The sequence below is a fragment of the Emys orbicularis genome, chromosome 6 (genome assembly GCF_028017835.1).
Source record: "Emys orbicularis isolate rEmyOrb1 chromosome 6, rEmyOrb1.hap1, whole genome shotgun sequence".
Taxonomy (NCBI): Eukaryota; Metazoa; Chordata; order Testudines; family Emydidae; genus Emys; species Emys orbicularis.
The window spans coordinates 76,817,870-76,836,058 of record NC_088688.1 but is presented as its reverse complement, the minus strand read 5'-3'; the positions used below and the strand labels follow the sequence as shown (position 1 = coordinate 76,836,058).

The 18,189-nt window shown below is 40.6% G+C and overlaps 1 protein-coding gene across 5 annotated transcripts in view; it reads right to left on the bottom strand.

Annotated features, from left to right (window-relative positions):
• SRFBP1 (serum response factor binding protein 1) overlaps window positions 1–18,189 on the bottom strand; it is a 114,583-nt gene that overhangs the window by 75,409 nt on the left and 20,985 nt on the right. For 2 of the 5 annotated variants that reach the window (XM_065406365.1, XM_065406366.1), the window contains exons 2-3: window positions 2,543–2,631; window positions 940–1,012 (exon numbers count right to left, since the gene is read on the bottom strand). The exons of 2 other annotated variants lie outside the window; for them this stretch is intronic. In XM_065406365.1, coding sequence (XP_065262437.1) covers window positions 940–1,012; window positions 2,543–2,631 — 162 coding nt within the window. The remainder of the gene's footprint in view (window positions 1–939; window positions 1,013–2,542; window positions 2,632–18,189) is intronic. One more of the 5 variants, XM_065406367.1, reaches the window with a different exon arrangement.

Genomic DNA, 18,189 nt, shown 5'->3' with positions numbered 1-18,189 from the left:
CAGCAGAAAGGGAAGGAAAAAAAAATTCAGGCTAACAGTGGCTAGACTGAAATTATTTAATTGTTGGTCAATAATGAGATGCAGATCCCAGAAATGGAGAAAGAATCAGTACAAAAAGGCATGCTATTTTTTAATCCAATTGAATGTCGATAATTTCCAGAGAGATGAATAGGCAGAGGGTCTCCATGCAGAAATTCAAAACTCATTACACTGCTGAGGAGAGAAGTCCCTCAGACTGGAGCTCAACCCCCCTAGACTTTTTCTATGCAAAGATGATGCTTGAGTGTTGCTCTGGAAATGATGAACAGGAGCAACAAGAATGCAATTGCTCCAAGATTCCAGAGTTCTAAATCAAGCTTACGAAAGACACTTTCTTCATACAGTGTACTTGAAATGAGGACTTTATGAAATCGAGTAAAGGGGGAGTCAACCTGTCATTAGGATAATTATTAGTCGAATGTGGTTTTAAAGTTCTGTTATAAAACAGACAACCAGACATTTAATTACATGTCTCAGTGTTAGAGAAATGAATTACTTGAAAGTTATGCTAACAAACACCCTGTCTAAAGAAGGGAAAATATATCTGATTCAATGTCTCATCAGTGCACTGCAACTTCAATTTCAACAGATCTACACCCCTGAACAGCACAAATATTTAAATTCCTATATTTGTAACTGTTACAGTGAAAGCTTCAGGCAATGGAGCATTTCTGAACAGATGCAAGTTTAGTTTGGCAAGTCTCAGTCAAATTAGTTTAACACCTTGACAGGTATAGCAACAAACATGGAACATGCAAATATTCTTAAATGTTCCACCCTGTTACATTTACAGTCAAAACAGACCTATGCATGATTTCACATTCCAAGAAAACAGGCCCAGGTTTTTGTTACTAAAATAAGTGACACTAAATATTAAATATAGGTTTATGAAGACATTACCTTCATGGCATGAATTTCTTCTAGTAATCTCTCTGCTCGCCTTTGGTTCTTAAGTACCACATCTTCCGAACCCCTGTAGGTAAAGACTGTGTTTAGCTGGGTAACACACTGATTTGCAATCATTTCCCAACAAGGAAGTTACTATTTGCAGCAAAATAAATCACAAAAGTCAACATAAACAATTTTATTTTACCGTTCACATCTATTTTATGTTAAAATGTAAATTTTCAGAACAACCAACTAGACACACAGAAACATCAATGCATCCCCAGCTTTTACAGATGAAATTAGCATGCAGAAGAGATATAATGATAATTCCAAAAACGTGATGGCAAGTAGTAATATATCTGATAGCAACATTTTGGCAAGGACTTTTTTAAAATCAGAAGAATCTGCTGCATCCTCTATGGGAACTGTTGAATTAAATGTAGTGTCTAGAGAACATTATAAATTGTTTAGCACCAGTCTAAGTCAAGGTTGCTCAAACTAGATAAGAGATGAATCAAGGCCAAGAATGATTATTAGGCTGAAAGTTTACTTCTAAAATTTGTGTAAGTACATTATGATTAAGTTTTGAATGACCCTAGATAGGATATAATAATCAAACCTTAAGAGATGATAGGGATTAAAGAATACAAAAAAAAAAAAAAAAAAAAAAAAAGAGTGAGCTAGCTGAAGATAGAATCCTGAAAATTTAGATGGCAAGAGGTACTTTTCTGAGTAAAATTTACAATAAAATTAAATGTTCATTACAAAATTTAAATATGTAATGGAGGCCACGATACTGCCAAAAATCTTACATAATTTGCTACAGTGGGTGAACTGTCTAAAAAAAACCAACTGTATTCTTCACATTTTAAACACAACAGTAGATTTGTCGTCTTCCATTGGTCTCCAGTACTAAGTGTCACAAATCACTTTGCCCCATGTGAAAGATTAATTATATTAACACTGATTAAAAACATTAAAGTTTCAATTACAGTTCTTATTTGTTCAAAGCATATTGAAAAGTGCTCCTTGCTCTGAAATTTGCAGAAGTACTTTGAACTTTGCACTGAGGAAGCTGCTGAAGCTTTCTGTAATACAGTGATGTTCTAAAACATAAAAGGATAAACTTTTCTAAAATGCTTATGTGATTTAGTCTAAATCTCATTTTAAAAATTACTTCGGTCAAGTGTTTAAACCAGTTCTGAAAATGAGACTTGGGCTGAAAGTCACTTAAGCACTTCTGAAAACTTTACTTCAAGTCTGCTTTGGGAAATTGTCTTTAGAGTCATATTACCTTAGACTATATTAAGATAAGTAAAATGTTGACACAAATCTATAAATAAGATTTACTACATCTTACACACTTAATAATGCACATTCATAAAAGTACAGTTCAAGACCAATCCCATTCTAAAAACAGTGTTCTTAATAAAAGTATTAACTATCCAGTTAATGTACTGCCCTACTATCCACCTCAAATGTGTAGTGTGTTAAATAATGTTATGTAGACACTCATTTTTCCCCACAGCTTATTCAATATTTATGTAAGTCATTTAAAATAAATGCAGCATTAAAAATTTAAAAAAATTAAAGGAATATTAATATTAAAACTAACTTTTTTAACTTAAGTTTTGCAATGTGTCTGGTGAGTCTGCGAATGGTAAGAACTCTGGCCTTCTTCACCTCTTTTCTCATCTTCACAACCTATTTGAAAGGAGGACAATGTGTTAGAAAGCTATTTATCCTTGTGTACAGAAACTAATCAAATGTATCTGTTATGCCTTTGTTTTTTTAAACTGATTCAATAAACAGAAAAATATTTTGAGAACACAGTTCACTCCTCTGCTTACCAAAAATCTTAGTTCAAATGAATTCAGATTCCTGTTAAACTCAAACTGCTTCCATAAACATCAATCAGAGGAGGAAAACAAACCAACAGTCTAAAAATGTGTCTGAGGTCTGAACAGGAACAAGACATGAAAAAGCCAAGGCATTCTTAACCAGCCATATTTTAATATTATTCTTAAAACCAGGCTGGCCTAGAATTTTGAACAGCTTAAATTTATTTTTTGCTCATTCATTTTGTATTCCCACCCTCATTGAAAATGCACCTGTACTTTTCTGTTAAAGCACGATATGGAACAAAACTACCTTTAACTGACAATTTAAATGTTCTTTAAAAAGCCCCTAAAGCTAACACTTCAATAATAAACCGTCTGTTAAAGGCCATTCTAAATTCTACAAGAACAAACAAATAGACAAACAAATGAAACCACATTGTTACATATGGACTGTCATTAAATTTAGTTTAATTAGTGTTTTCATAAAAATACAAGGACTTGAGGTGTAGGATGATAATAGCATCTCATTGCTGTCTGATGACCTGGCCATTTGTGTACATTAATGCTGTACAGAAATTTGAAACTATTTAGCAATACATTTTCCAAATACATTTTCTAAAACTTTTTTTTTTGGAGTGATTTACCATCATCAATAGTAAAACAGTGTTAAAATCCACAAAGTGGAGAGAAAAAGAAAACAGAACAAAAATCGTGTCTGATTTTTGTATTTGTGGTAAAGTTGTAGAAAAATCCTAAAATTTACTCCTGGACAGAGAATTTGTACTGTATGCCAAGTTGTCACGCCCTTCTTAAAATTCTATAGAGGAATCTCTCTTTATTGTACCCAGAGTTTTTATTTTTAACTACAGACAAAATCTTAAATACTTGCACACTCCCTATGCATATCCGCATATAAGATTTAAAATACGGATATACCTGGGGCAGACCCTAAATGTTCCAACAGCTCATGGTATCAGGTATGCATCAAACGGAGACTGAATTAACTTTTCAGAAGTCTATGCAAGTCTTCTCCTGCCCAGTACAACTGATATCATGTACTAGTTGCAGAAGCATCCAGTGGTACAATCGAGGAACCCTTCTCCCCCGTGCATTTATCATGTTCGACGTGATATAGTTGTTCTCCTCAGAGTATAAATTGGGGCAACATCCACAAATGTTGGGGTTCTACCACCTTGTCATTCACAGCAGCAATTTAGTTGTAGGCCCTGCTCAGCACCGGGTCTTCTCTTTGCTCCCAGACAAAATCTGTGTCATGAGCCAAAGCTCCCTAAATCTGACAACAGCAATCCCCTGGCTACCACTCCTGTCTACAACCTGGATGTATGACCTGTGAATCTTGAACTTCCCTAAAGGGGGTTGCCTAATTCTCTTAACTCAGCTAGATCCATCATTTCAGGATCTTCCCCAGGTACTAGAACTGGGTTCAGCAGCCACTGTATCCAATTTTCTTGGCTCATGGATAATTTCCCACAGGTACTGCTAATCCCAGGATAGGACAACAGCGAGGGTAGAGCCATATGTCATCTTACAGATAGCCATAGGCATCTGCAGAGATAGGCCTTCACATGAGTGTGAATGCACTGTAGGAAGATGATTTCCCCTGGGGTCCCTTCTGCCCCAGATAAGGGAGTCTGCACCAGGATCTGGCTACATACAGAGTTCAACCGACCTTGCACTTCTGTCCCATTGATCCATACAGGGACCGTTACTTTGGCAGGTCTGGTCTTCCACACACAGCTTTCCACTGTCCAAACCTTGGGATACTCACATTCCATAAAGGGGTACTCTCTTTGGGAGTGCTCTTGCTGCCCACATGAGAATAAGCAACCATGTTTTGGTCTGAGCCCATTCTCTCACCTGCTATCAACCTTGTCTGTTAGTGGTTTGGCATCTAAGTTCACACTATTCCCTCATCGCAGCGGTGTCAGGAGCCAACCACTCTTTAGGTTTTGTCCAGGCCCTTACTAGCTTGTTGCTGTGACTCATCCAAAGTCAGTCATTCTAAATCACGAGATGCTGAAGATGAGGGCACTTGTCCCTTCTGCCTGGGCTTCATATCAGGTTGGGTTTGCGTCTTAGCCCCAGTTTGTCCCCTGCCCTCATCTCTGCAGTTTCTAGGCAGTTTTCATGGAGTAGCTCATGATTGAGTGCCTACCTCAGGGCAGACACTCCAAACTGGTGCTATGCTCTGTCATTACATTTCACCAACCCAGTAACACAGTCTCCTAGGCTCTCCAGTCTATCTTGCCGTCCAGGCAAGTTGGACCAAAGATCACAAAATATCCAGGTTACTTCCAGTCCCAGGGAACCAGTCACATGAGTTTATACCTCAGATCAGTTTATATCTCAGTTCTCACACCAAAGACAATGCTTCTAACCAATCCTTAATAAGCTAACTAAAGGTTTATTAACTAGGAAAGATAAATATGAGAGTTATTTACAGGTTAAAGCAAGCAAGCATATACACACTTGCTTGGGAGATGTCCAGTTAATCTCCACGCCAGATTCCAACACTGAAAAAGAGGGCAAAGAGATAAGCACAGATATAGGTAGGGGTAGGGAATTGGACATAAGAAGGAGGGGGCAGATGGACACTACGGGGTCCGTACCAAAGTGCATAACTAATGGGAGAAAGGATAGACAGCATACGGTAAGATGTTTATACACCAATGCGAGAAGCCTAGGTAACAAAATAGAGGAATTGGAGCTCCTGGTCCAAGAAATGAAACCGGACATCGTAGGAATAACCGAAACGTGGTGGAACTGTAGTCATGACTGGAGTACAGGTATGGAAGGGTATGTGCTGTTTAGGAATGACCGGAAAAAAGGTAAAGGTGGGGGTGTGGCATTGTATGTCAATAATGAGCTAAACTGTAAAGAAATAATAACTGATGGAATGGATAAGACGGAGTCTGTCTGGGCAATAATTACACTGGGTAAAAGAACTACTAGAGCCTCCCCTGAGATACTGCTTGGGGTGTGCTATAGACCGCCGGGATCTAGCCTGGATGCGGATAGAGAACTATTTAATGTTTTTAAGGAAGTAAAAACTAATAAGAGCTGTGTAATCATGGGGGACTTTAACTTCCCGGACATAGATTGGGGAACAAATGCTAGTAACAATAATAGGGCTCAGATGTTCCTAGACGTGCTAGCAGATGAATTCCTTCATCAAGTAGTAGCTGAACCGACGAGGGGGGATGCCATTTTAGATTTGGTGCTGGTGAGTAGTGAGGACCTCGTTGAGGAAATGGTTGTAGGGGACAACCTTGGCTCGAGTGACCATGAGCTAATTCGGTTTAAACTAAATGGAAGGATTAACAGAAATAAAACTGTGACTAAGGTTTACGATTTCAAAAAGGCCAACTTTAATAAATTAAGGCAACTACTTAGGGAAGTGGATTGGGCTAACATACTTAGACAGCTAAAGGCAGATGAGGCCTGGGATTATTTCAAGCTGAAGTTGCACGAGCTGTCAGAGGCCTATCCCGAGAAAGGGGAAACGGTTAGTAGGCAGGAGAATTAGACCTAGCTGGATGAGCGGGCGTCTCAAAGGGGCGATTAAGAAAAAACAGAAAGCGTACAAAGAATGGAAGAGAGGAGAGATCGGCAAGGAAACCTACCTTATCGAGGTCAGAGCATGTAGGGATGCGGTGAGAAAGGCCAAAAGCCGTGTAGAATTGGACCTCGCGAGGGGAATTAAATCCAATAGTAAGAGGTTTTATAGCCATATAAATAGGAAGAAAACAAAGAAAGAGGAAGTGGGACCGCTGAAGCATGTAGATGGAGTGGAGATTAAGGATAATCTAGGCATGGCACAATATCTAAATGAATATTTTGCGTCGGTGTTTAATAAGGCTAATGAAGGGTTTAGGAATAGAGGGAGCGGGACAGAGGGGAATAAAGGAGGGGCGATTGACATTACAGTATCAGAGGTGGAAGCCAAACTTGACCAGCTAAATGGGACTAAAACGGGCGGACCGGATGATCTTCATCCTAGAATATTGAAGGAGCTGGCACGAGAAATTGCAAGCCCCTTGGCGATAATTTTTAATAAATCTGTAAACTCGGGGGTGGTACCAATGGACTGGAAAATAGCTAATGTGGTTCCTATTTTTAAGAAGGGGGAAAAAAGTGACCCGGGTAACTACAGGCCTGTTAGTTTAACTTCTGTAGTATGCAAGGTCTTGGAAAAAATTTTGAAGGAAAAAGTAGTTAAGGACCTTGAGGTGAATGGCAATTGGGACAAATTACAACATGGGTTTACGAAAGGCAGATCGTGCCAAACCAACTTGATCTCCTTCTTTGAGAAAGTAACAGACCTTCTAGATAAAGGGAATGCGGTGGATCTAATTTACCTCGATTTTAGTAAAGCGTTTGATACTGTGCCGCACGAGGAATTATTGGTTAAATTAGAAAAGATGGGGATCGATATGAAAATCCAGAGGTGGATAAAGAACTGGTTAAAGGGGAGACTGCAGCGGGTAGTACTGAAAGGTGAACTGTCGGGTTGGAGGGAGGTCACCAGTGGGGTTCCTCAAGGTTCGGTTTTGGGTCCGATTTTATTCAATCTATTCATTACTGACCTCGGAACAGAATGTAGGAGTGGGCTGATAAAGTTTGCGGATGACACAAAGTTGGGAGGTATTGCCAATTCGGAGAAAGATCGGGATATTCTGCAGGGAGACTTGGATGACCTTGTAAATTGGAGTAACAATAATAGGATGAGATTTAATAGTGAGAAGTGTAAGGTGATGCATTTAGGGATGACTAACAAGAATTTTAGTTATAAGTTAGGGACGCATAGGTTGGAAGTGACGGAGGAGGAGAAGGACCTCGGAGTCCTGGTTGATCGCAGGATGACTATGAGTCGGCAATGTGACGTGGCTGTGAAAAAAGCTAATGCGATTTTGGGATGCGTTAGGCGAGGTATTTCTAGTAGGGACAAGGAGGTGCTGCTTCCGTTATACAAGGCGCTGGTGAGACCTCATTTGGAGTACTGTGTGCAGTTCTGGTCTCCTATGTTTAAAAAGGATGAACTCAAACTGGAACGGGTACAGAGAAGGGCCACTAGGATGATCCGAGGAGTGGAAAACCTTTCCTATGAGAGGAGACTCGAGGAGCTCGGTTTGTTTAGCCTAACCAAAAGAAAGCTGAGGGGGGATATGATTGCTCTCTTTAAATATATCAAAGGGATTAATACCAAGGAGGGAGAGGAATTATTTCAGCTCAGTAGTAATGTGGACACGAGAACGAATGGATATAAACTGGCCGTGGGGAAGTTTAGGCTTGAAATTAGACGAAGGTTTCTAACCGTCAGAGGGGTGAAATTTTGGAACAGCCTTCCGAGGGAAACGGTGGGGGCGAAAGACCTCTCTGGCTTCAAGATTAGGCTTGATAAATTTATGGAGGGAATGGTTTGATGGGATAACGTGATTTTAGTCAATTAGGCATTAACGTGCCATCGCGGGTAAAATGAGGGTCTGGCTGTAGAATCTTGCCTGTATGTTCGGGGTTCTGCTGATCGCCATATTTGGGGTCGGGAAGGAATTTTCCTCCAGGGTAGATTGGCAGAGGCCCTGGAGGTTTTTCGCCTTCCTCCGCAGCATAGGGCAGGGGTCGCAGGCTGGAAGATTCTGTTGTGGGTGGGTCAGCTTTTGTGGCCTGCATCATGCAGGAGGTCAGACTAGATGACCATATTGGTCCCTTCTGACCTTAAAGTCTATGAGTCTATGAGTCTATAAATGAGTTACCATCTATGGTTCCTAAACATAGTAAACTTTCAATTCAAAATGTCTTTCAGGGTGGACCCAAGGCTAATCCCTGGGGGATCTCTGCCTTAGTTTAGTGTCTCTAGCCCAGTGACAGTTCAAACAGCAAAGAGATGAAAAATTTACTTTTGCCCATTTTATCTTTAAGCCTTCCAGCCCATGAGACGAGCTCCCTTGAACGTAGCATTTCCAAGCTGTGATAGGGTCATTCACCAATCTTTGTATTGCGATGTTCGTTAATTCCCAGTTTAATTTTGACAGGCCTCCTGAAAGGGCGGAGGGGATGATTCCCATACCTAGGTTCACAAGTTTAGAGCAAACATTTTCAAAGCTATAAGCAAAACTTACATATTTTCTTGGCATGGAATACAGACATTACAAGTGAGATTATGAAATGCTTGTAAATTGTTATATGCATTAGAGTCTAAACACTAAATACATTCTGATAAAAGACTAATACCTATTTTGAATAACATACAGGTGAGATGGTTTGATTTCCAGTTATGAGTTTGTCAGTGATCAGCTGATGCCTACAGACGTGGCATGAGCTGGCACCTGGTTTACTGGCATCACAAAGGGCACTGATGGAAACACTGGCCCTGGGCTCACGGCCCCAGTCATCAGATCCATGGCTGCCCAGACTAGCTCCAACAGTAGCTGTTACAGCAGGTTTTATTGCAAGTCTTTCTGCTGGCTCACCATCTTGCATAGCAGCAGCTGCTGCTGGGTTGTCTGCAGCTGTTGTTGAGTGGTGCACTGTTGCAACAGTTGCTGCTGGAATGGCTGTTGCTGGGTTGCCTGTTGTCTCTGGCTCTCTGTCAGTGACTCGTACCACTGCTCAGGACCAATTCTGCTTGGGTGCTCTGTCTCTCTCGTGTATGGACTTTTAATTTCCCTCTAATTTACCCCAGTGTCAGGGTTGGGAAGTGAACGCCTATATTCTCTAGTATTTGTAGCAGGCTACACCTTTTAGTGTCCCCATAGGTAAAGGATGGGCACTGCTACTGTCTTGGACCCCGGGGCACATCCCTTTGGCTGTACCATTCAGAGTCTCTGTCCTTTGCAAGGGGAGTTATAATAGTCCAAAGAAAAAGTCAATATGTTTCCGCAGCGCACAAGAAGAAGGGTCCTAAACTTTCAGGAAGCCAAAAGTGGGAAGAGGGGGAAGGAGTACCAGCCTTTCCCCTTTCCGAGTGGGCCTGGGTGACCAAGGCTCTCAAGCCATCTCTCCTGTCAGCCACCCCTTCTTCCAGGGCCGGGGAGCTTTGAGAAGAGGTCTGCTCTGGCCTAATTGGAAAGCCCAGTCTGAAACCAACTAGAGCACAGACAGTTCAAACTCCAACCAAGCATGAGCATGTTGGGTTGTTTTTATACTTGTCCCAAACCGGACACTTGTAGTTGGGTCCTGTCAGGTTCAGGTCAAGTTGCAAGGGTCTAACCACCAGCCTGGACTCCATTTCTTTGTTTCCTCTGTGGCGCCAGTAAGGCAAATTACCCCCAGCCTCACTCTCCCAACCCTGCATGCCAGGCACTCCCTCTCCCAGTCCAGAGCTGCACACCTGAAGAAAGTCTGATTTCCTCCTGTCTCCAGGCCATTCCCCCTCCCCCCCCACCCCCCACCCAAATCTGTGGCAGCACCAATGCTGCCACTCAGAATTGGGGCTCAGCCTGCAGGGGCTTCCCTGTGATCATGCCTGTGATACAGATTCAGCTCCCTCCTGCCCATGGCATCAGCAGCTTGGTTTCTGCCAGATACCACAACTGCATTGCGTGTGCTACAGAGTGAGGTGCGCTGTGACTTGTTGGCACATTCACTTCGCAGCACACACAGTGCAGGGAGGTAACAGTGGTCAGCAGTAACGAGGCACACAACTGCCACTGCACTGATCCCATGGGCAGGAAAAGGTGATCAGAGACTACCTGACTCAACCCAAGCCCGAGAGTATTGGGTTGTTTTCAACTCAACCCAACCCCGACACTTGTAGTTGGGTTCTGAATAGGAAATTTTCATGCCGGCAAACACCCTTCATCCAACAACTATACAAACAGGAAGTCTGTCTTTAAAAAGTCTTGCAAAGTTGTACTTTTTCAAAATGAGCATTGAGGACAAATGGAAACTGATGTGATAGATGCTCTGAGCAATTATTACCTTTCTCTTGCCCCTAAAAAGGAAACATGTACAAAGATGACTTGATGTAATTAAATAACTACAGAGAAAACTATTTCCTTGGAGTTCATGACATTGCACATCTAGCTCTGTTTTGACAACTGCAGTCTGTAAAGTTGAATACACACTGGAAAACATTTAAGCCCAAGATCATTTAGAATATCTTAAACGAAGAGAAAAAATTAGTATGTCTTATTTCATAGGAAGCTTTAATAGTGGTTCTTTAACACTGCAGAAAAAAAATCCACACACTATAATAAAAAAAGCTCAAGATTATTTTTTGAATAAAGCATACACTAATTTAAAAAGCACAGCTAGTCATTACATAACCAAACATATACATTTAGTTTCCTCTCCAACATGCTTTGTAATGTATTTTTCTAGGAACATTTAATGCAGATGGAGCATGTTTTTTAGGGACCAACTGCGCCAAAAAAAATCAACTTCTTCAGCTGCCAGCCAATTATAAAGTTCTGTAGGTGGATGACAGCAAGAACAAGGAGAGGTATCCACTATCCAGCAGCCACAAAATATCAAAGTAACCAACCTGTGGCTGTTTCTTTCCCAATGGATGGTATGTGTGAATTGGGCTCTTGGAAGTCCTCTTGAAGTTATTCCCATGAAAATGACCAGCTCTTTGAAGCAGAGACTATCTTTTTGTTCTGTGTTTGTACAGTGCCTAGCACAATGGGGTCCTGGTCACGACTGGAGCACCTCATTATCATCTTTTATTATTTGTAGCAATGTTCAGCGAGTTCTGACATCCAAAAATGGGATAGATGTTTCTTCCTTGGCTAACTGCTCAGTTGGGAAAGATTCTTCTTTTTTAAATAGGGTCTATAGCCAAGCAGGACTCTGATGTTTCAGAAGGTCAAGCAGTAAAGGAAGTGAAAGCCCTTTTCAATGAAGCCTCTAAAATGACTGGGGTGTGAGGTAGGCTCATGATCATGTATCAGAACTCCCCAGACTTAGTAGCCCCTGAAACTTGGTGATGGGGAGTTCCTTCCACATAGATATAAAAATACAAACAAAAATCAGAAGAGACTAATTATAGCCCAGAGGTAAACCTCAAACCAAATAATTTCCTCTGTCAACAGCAGCCCTGGAAAATTACATTCCAGAGTGGCTGGAAGTCCACAGACTACGTGGCTACCAGTGGAAAGAATGACCAAGAATTGTTTGCAATGCAGGATGGGAATGGTGGGGCTCTCCTTCCGCCAAGACAGCTCTGCCATTCATTGCAGAATGGTGCTGTCTAGTTGGCTTAGATATAAAAAAAACTAAAACTTGAGAAGTCATCGTGGAAAGAAAACCAGTTTTAGTGTCTTTAAAAACAAATGTGTAATAAACACCAGTGTAGCAAAAATGTGTCAACACATTTAACAAGTCATCCCTAGGAATCTTGCCAGAAATAATGCATGCAACTCTATGCTGTGTCTCTTGGAGATACAGCACAGAACTCACAGCCCAGGAGAAGGGCACAGCTATGGTAGCTTCAAGTCCTCTATGCACCCTCCTGATTCTGGGCTATTCCAGGGACTGGAGATCACAGTGATGCCTTCTGACCTTATAATTTATTGACTATGAAATTTAGACTCTTACTGCTGTCTAAATTACAACAGCTTCTTGTGTTGCTCCATAGGTTGCAATGCTACCCAGAATCTCTGCAGTACTGTATGCCGGAACCATGCCCTCAACATACTCCCTATGCCATTTCTTGCGAGGGTGTTTTAGAACAATGGCTTTCAACCTTTCCAGACTACTGTACTCCTTTCAGGAGGCTGATTTGTCTTGCATACCCCCAAGTTTCACCTCATTTAAAAACTACTTGCTTACAATATCGGACATAAAAATACAAGTGTCACAGCACACTACTACTGAAAAATTGCTTACGTTCTCATTTTCACCATATAATTATAAAATAAATTGATTGGAATATAAATATTGTACTTACATTTCAATGTATAGTATATAGAACAGTATAAACATCATTGTATGAAATTTTAGTTTGTACAGACTTCGCTAGTGCTTTTTATGTAGCCTGTTGTAAAACTAGGCAAATAACTAGACCCCATGGAAGACCTCTGCATATACCCCCAGGAGTATGTGTACCCCTGGTTGAGAACCACTGTTTTAGAAAGTAGGCTGATGACTAGCCCAGCCAATACCCGGCTTTTAGGGCCCTTTATGTTGGGTAAAAGGTCTGGAGCAGTGTAAAGGGGACTGGACAGGAGTAAGGATCTCACCCAATATATATCAATTACAACTAAAACTAAGCATATACATATGTATGCTTTACAATATATTTATTCACAACTTAAACATTTGGATCAGTGATAACAGATGAATCAGAGTTCTGTATTTTGCATTTAAACAAATAATCTTGCAAATGCATTCAAGTATGTCAGTCATATATAGTGGGTTTATCGATACTAAAATAATCATAACATCTTGCACTTCTAGAGTATATTTCATTAGAAGATAGCAAAGCACTTTACAAAATACCAATGAACTAATTCTGAACACCACAGTTAAGTACATAAATATCCCTAATTTTGAAGATGAAAGAACTGAGGTATAAAAGTTACGGTCTCACAGTAATTCTATGGACCAGATAGGATAAAATCCACATCACTGGACTCCTAGTCCTGTGTTTAAATCACTGGATCATATTTCCTTTCTATAGAAAGAAACAGAAAGAAGAAACATTGAAAAAGAACAAATTAGCGGAGTAAGTAACAAATCTGACTTTAGATATAATTTGCATTTGCAATAATTATAAGAAGCTTAATCAGTACAGTAAGTTTAATCACCACTGTAGCTTTATTATACTGATAGGTTAAAATGGTCAAAACAGCCCCATGGTTATGGTCTGAGCCTGGGAAAATCTATTTTGTAGTGTTCTGTAGTGTCATTATTGGATAATGGAACTTTAGAAGAGAAAGTGAAATACACCGCTACCTCGATATAACGCGACCCGATATAACACGAATTCGGATATAACGCGGTAAAGTTGTGTCCCGGGGGGGTGGGGGGGAGGGGGATGCGCACTCTGGTGGATCAAAGCAAGTTCAATATAATGCGGTTTCACCTATAACGCGGTAAGATTTTTTGGCTCCCAAGGACAGCGTTATATCGAGGTAGAGGTGTATATGACATGTCGACTTGCATGCCAGCAGTAGGAATGCCTCCCCAGCATTTAGTAGTTTCTCAGAAGTGCTGGTGCCCAAGCTGTCAGGGGAAAAAAACTAGACAGTTCAGTCATGCTTTGATCCTGCAAATACTGTATACAATATTATTGCAGAACAAAAAATAAATAGTGTGCTTAACTGCATTTTAATCCTAAACAGAGTACTTTTTCAGCTCTCTGCCATTTCAGTAGTCAGATATCAATAGGAAGAAACATATAACGCTCTATAATTATATTGGGTAGCTATGGGAGTACTCACATGCTTAAAATTAGGCATATGCTGAAGTATTTTGCTGAATCAGGGTGTCAGTGCTTGAAGTCTCTCAAATGGATAAAGATCTGCCTCCCCTCTCCTTCCACTACATAGCATATATATTCCATCCATATACAACTCCCATCACACCACACCTCTCTTGTGTACCGTCCAAAGTCTGCAGGAGGGGAACTCCACTTTGGTAGGCCTCGTAAGATCTGTTAGGACAAGGCTTCCTTCCTTTTGGCCTTATACTGCCACCCAATTTAAATTCTTAAAAAACTGTTAAAGAGATCAAATTGAAAAGTGTACTTCAGTAGAGTTCACCATACTCCATCCCCATCAAAAGTTACTTTCTTAAAAAAAAAAATTCTACAACTTCCAAGAAAACCCAAATATTAGACCCAGTTAATGAATAAGGGATTTAGCCACTTCTCTGCCATGTAATCCTTCACCTCTATCATTCTAACTCACACTACCATCTAAATTTTGCAAGTACTGTGTAGAAATCAGACAGTTGAGATTCTTCTTTTTCCTTCACTCCTTATTGTGAGAGTTATACATTTTTTACTGTCTTACTCAAAGCCTTTATCAATTAGGATCCTGTAAAAATTTACCATTTTCATTACTGTGACCAAGCATAATAGAGGCTGGGGAGAATTCTTTAGACTCATTGCACATGTTGTCCCCTAGGTCTGATACCCACAAAATATTCACAGCTCTAACATCTTTTCCCTGAAGTAGAAGCAGAGTTATTAAACTTGCTCTTTGAGGTTGGGTCTGAGGATTCGGATGTTATTTAGCATTATATATTTTCATCTTGGTTAACATGACTGAACTTAGTGATGTGCTTACCAAAACTAGCCTCTGATCAAGACTGCTGCACCGACCAGTTTTATAGGACAAGTAGCATTTGCTTTTACATAGTATGAAGCAAAACAAACGCATGACAGAAGAGAAGAAAGTGTCACTGCATACAACGCACACTCTTCCCTATTTCTTTCTTGTTATTTGAGAAATTACCTGTACAATTTAAACAAAGTTGGCAATTTCCACAAACGATGCTTTGCGGGTTTCTTGATGAGAAGTGGGGAACTTCTGGATAAGGGAGACCAAAAAAATCCTTTATTTATCTATATTTAAATCATTATTTATTTATTTATTAAAATCCTTCCACTTGCCTGGCTGATACCCGAAAAAAACAAAAAAAACAAAAAACAAAACATAGCTCCACATATGCATTAATGATAACTGAATCCCAGATATAGGCACAGAAAGACATTCATAGATAATATAGAAGGCCACTGCTAAAGAGATTTGTCCTCACTCTCTCCTCCCATGAGCCTTTTTTTAAGCCCACAAATTTCAAGGACCTTGACTGTGGTGGAAATGTTCTCACAGGAATATTACATTAGAATAAAATGTTATGCTTGGCTGCATTTGTGGCTAATTTTAAAGTTTGTAGAGGGAGCTCATCTCCAAATTAAGTGAACATTCAGCCAAATTTTTTTTAATCTAGGAGAATATGACTAAAGATTTGGGAGATGTAGCAAGAAAGGTACATGTCTATATTTTCAACTACAGTGTCAGCAGGTTGTTGCAGAATGCATTCTGCAACAGTTAACAATCCAGTTGGTTAAGGGACAAAAATAAATAATGCTCACATATTCTCCCAAGACTAGCTCTGTGTAGTCTGTTCTAAAACATTGAAATACAGGTACTAGATGATCTGGATAAGATTCCAAAAAGACATTATAAAATCAGAGCTTTTTATTCTTTTGCTGTGTACAAGCAGCAGCTAATTTTGCATACAAGAATCATATTTAAATCACCCATGTCCTAATTCATCTTTAAGCTTTTAGTTGTTCAAGAAATGTAATTGGACAATTATTTTCTTCATCTCAAATATATGAGCCCAAAAATGGATAGTCATTTCATTTCCCCTTGAGAGTCTGAAGCAAATACAACTATTCACTTAGGGCTTGATCCTATAAGGAGGGTGACCAGATGTCCCGATTTTATAGGGACAGTCCCTATTTTTGGGTCTTTTTCTTATATAGGCTCCTATTACCCCCCACCCCCATCCCGATTTTTCACACTTGTTGTCTGGTGACCCTTCCTATAAGATTCTGAGCGCTAAAGCCCTAATTCAACAAAGCAATTCAGTCCAGGATATAGCCCTTAAACAGATAATATTGGGCTACAATTTGGAGTCCATTCAACCATTTCTGGTGGACTCTGCTCAAGTTCTAGACATGGTTTTCAGACCTGTGAAGCTAAATAAATCAGGGGACCACTGCATTCCCAGTAACAGATTTAGCATCTACCCTTATAAGCAGAAAAAGGTCATCCTCTATAGAACAAGCAACCTGGACTTGCTCTACCAATCCCAGGAGATCTTGGAAGACATTTTTCACATGATCACATTTTATTGTTTTCATCACAGACCTATGGTAGGGTTACCATACGTCCAGATTTTCCCGGACATGTCCGGCTTTTTGGTCCTCAAATCCCCGTCCGGATTTGGGATTGCCAAAAAGCCGAACATGTCCGGGAAAATACTAGTCCCCTGCTTACCTTAGAGTGGCTCCGGCAGGCTGTGAGCTGCAGGCGGATTCCCCCGCGGCAGCTGCTGCTTCCCCCAAACACCTCAACTCTGTGCAGCTGAAGATCCGAGATGCCCGAGCGCTACCGGCTTCACAGATTGCCGGGCAGCCCCCAGACCTCCAGACCCTGTGCCCCCGGCCGGGAGCTTCACCTCACCGGGCTCCGGCTGCGCTGGGGAAGCGCCCGGCCGGGGGCGCAGGGTCTGGAGGCTGCCCGGCAAACCGTGAAGCCGGTAGTGCTCAGGCAGCTGTTTCACGTGGCTGGGGGGGAGGAGGGGGAATGCGGGGTGCTCAGGGGAGGGGGTGGAGTTGGGGGGGAAGGGGCGGAGTCGGGGCGGGGCCAGGTGGGGAAGGGACGGGGCCAGGGCCCCGTGGAGTGTCCTCTTTTTTAAATTTTTAAATATGGTAACCCTAACCTATGGGTCCTCTTCCTTTATAACCTCTCCTTCCTCCTCTTCCTTCTGTGTCACTATCTTCTTTTCTTTATTCTTCCTCAGTTTTCATTTCATACAGGCCAATAAAGGTTTCAAATGAATAGTGTACAACTGCACTCCAGTACAGTGTAATACTAGGTGATATTTTTATTCATTTACTTTCTATTTCTTCCCCCAAAAATAAACACATACCTTGAACTAAACTAAAACTTTAAAAGGTTCTCCTTATAAGATTCCCACCTATTGTTGTTTGCTCATATTAGATGAAGTCTCTTTGTAAAGATATTGTACATCTGTTCTTTCTGTAATAACTTGGGCTACACAAGTGTCATGACTTTCAAAAATGTCAAGGCTCTGCAAGGCTTGAAAGGGGAACTTTACTCTTAGGAAGTCGTCTTCACATTTTCCACAGGCTTTTGTCATAGAAATTTGGCTAGATGTAAGTTTATCTAAAGAAATAATCGCTTTGGTCTTTTTTCCCCTTTTGGGAAATATAAGCCCTATGATAATTGACTACTTTAACCTATTAAGCTCAATGAATACAACACTATTAAACTTTAGAAAAAAAAAATCTATATACTCTAGATATCAACACCTTAACAGCAACCAGTGAATATCAGAAAGCAAAGTTAGCTGTACAGAGGTGATGAAGAATACGAGTACATTTCAAACAGAATAACCAAGCACGAGGAAACTGAGGCTCAGGGAGTAGGACTGGATTATTTTATTCAGATAAATAATTGAATCAAAGCCACAAAAAGGAGCTTTGATAAAAACATGTTTGAAGCTGACCAACTGCTTGATTTTTAAATAGGGTTTTCCAGAGGGTGATAACGTGAAAGAAAGATTTACCACAGCGCTGGGGAACACAAGCTGGTACTTGTGATGCAAAAAACTAGGATATAGGGAAAGAATAGAGAACAGGAGGCAACGAAATCAGAAGTATGGTGAATTTATTCAAAAGGTGCATTTTTCCACG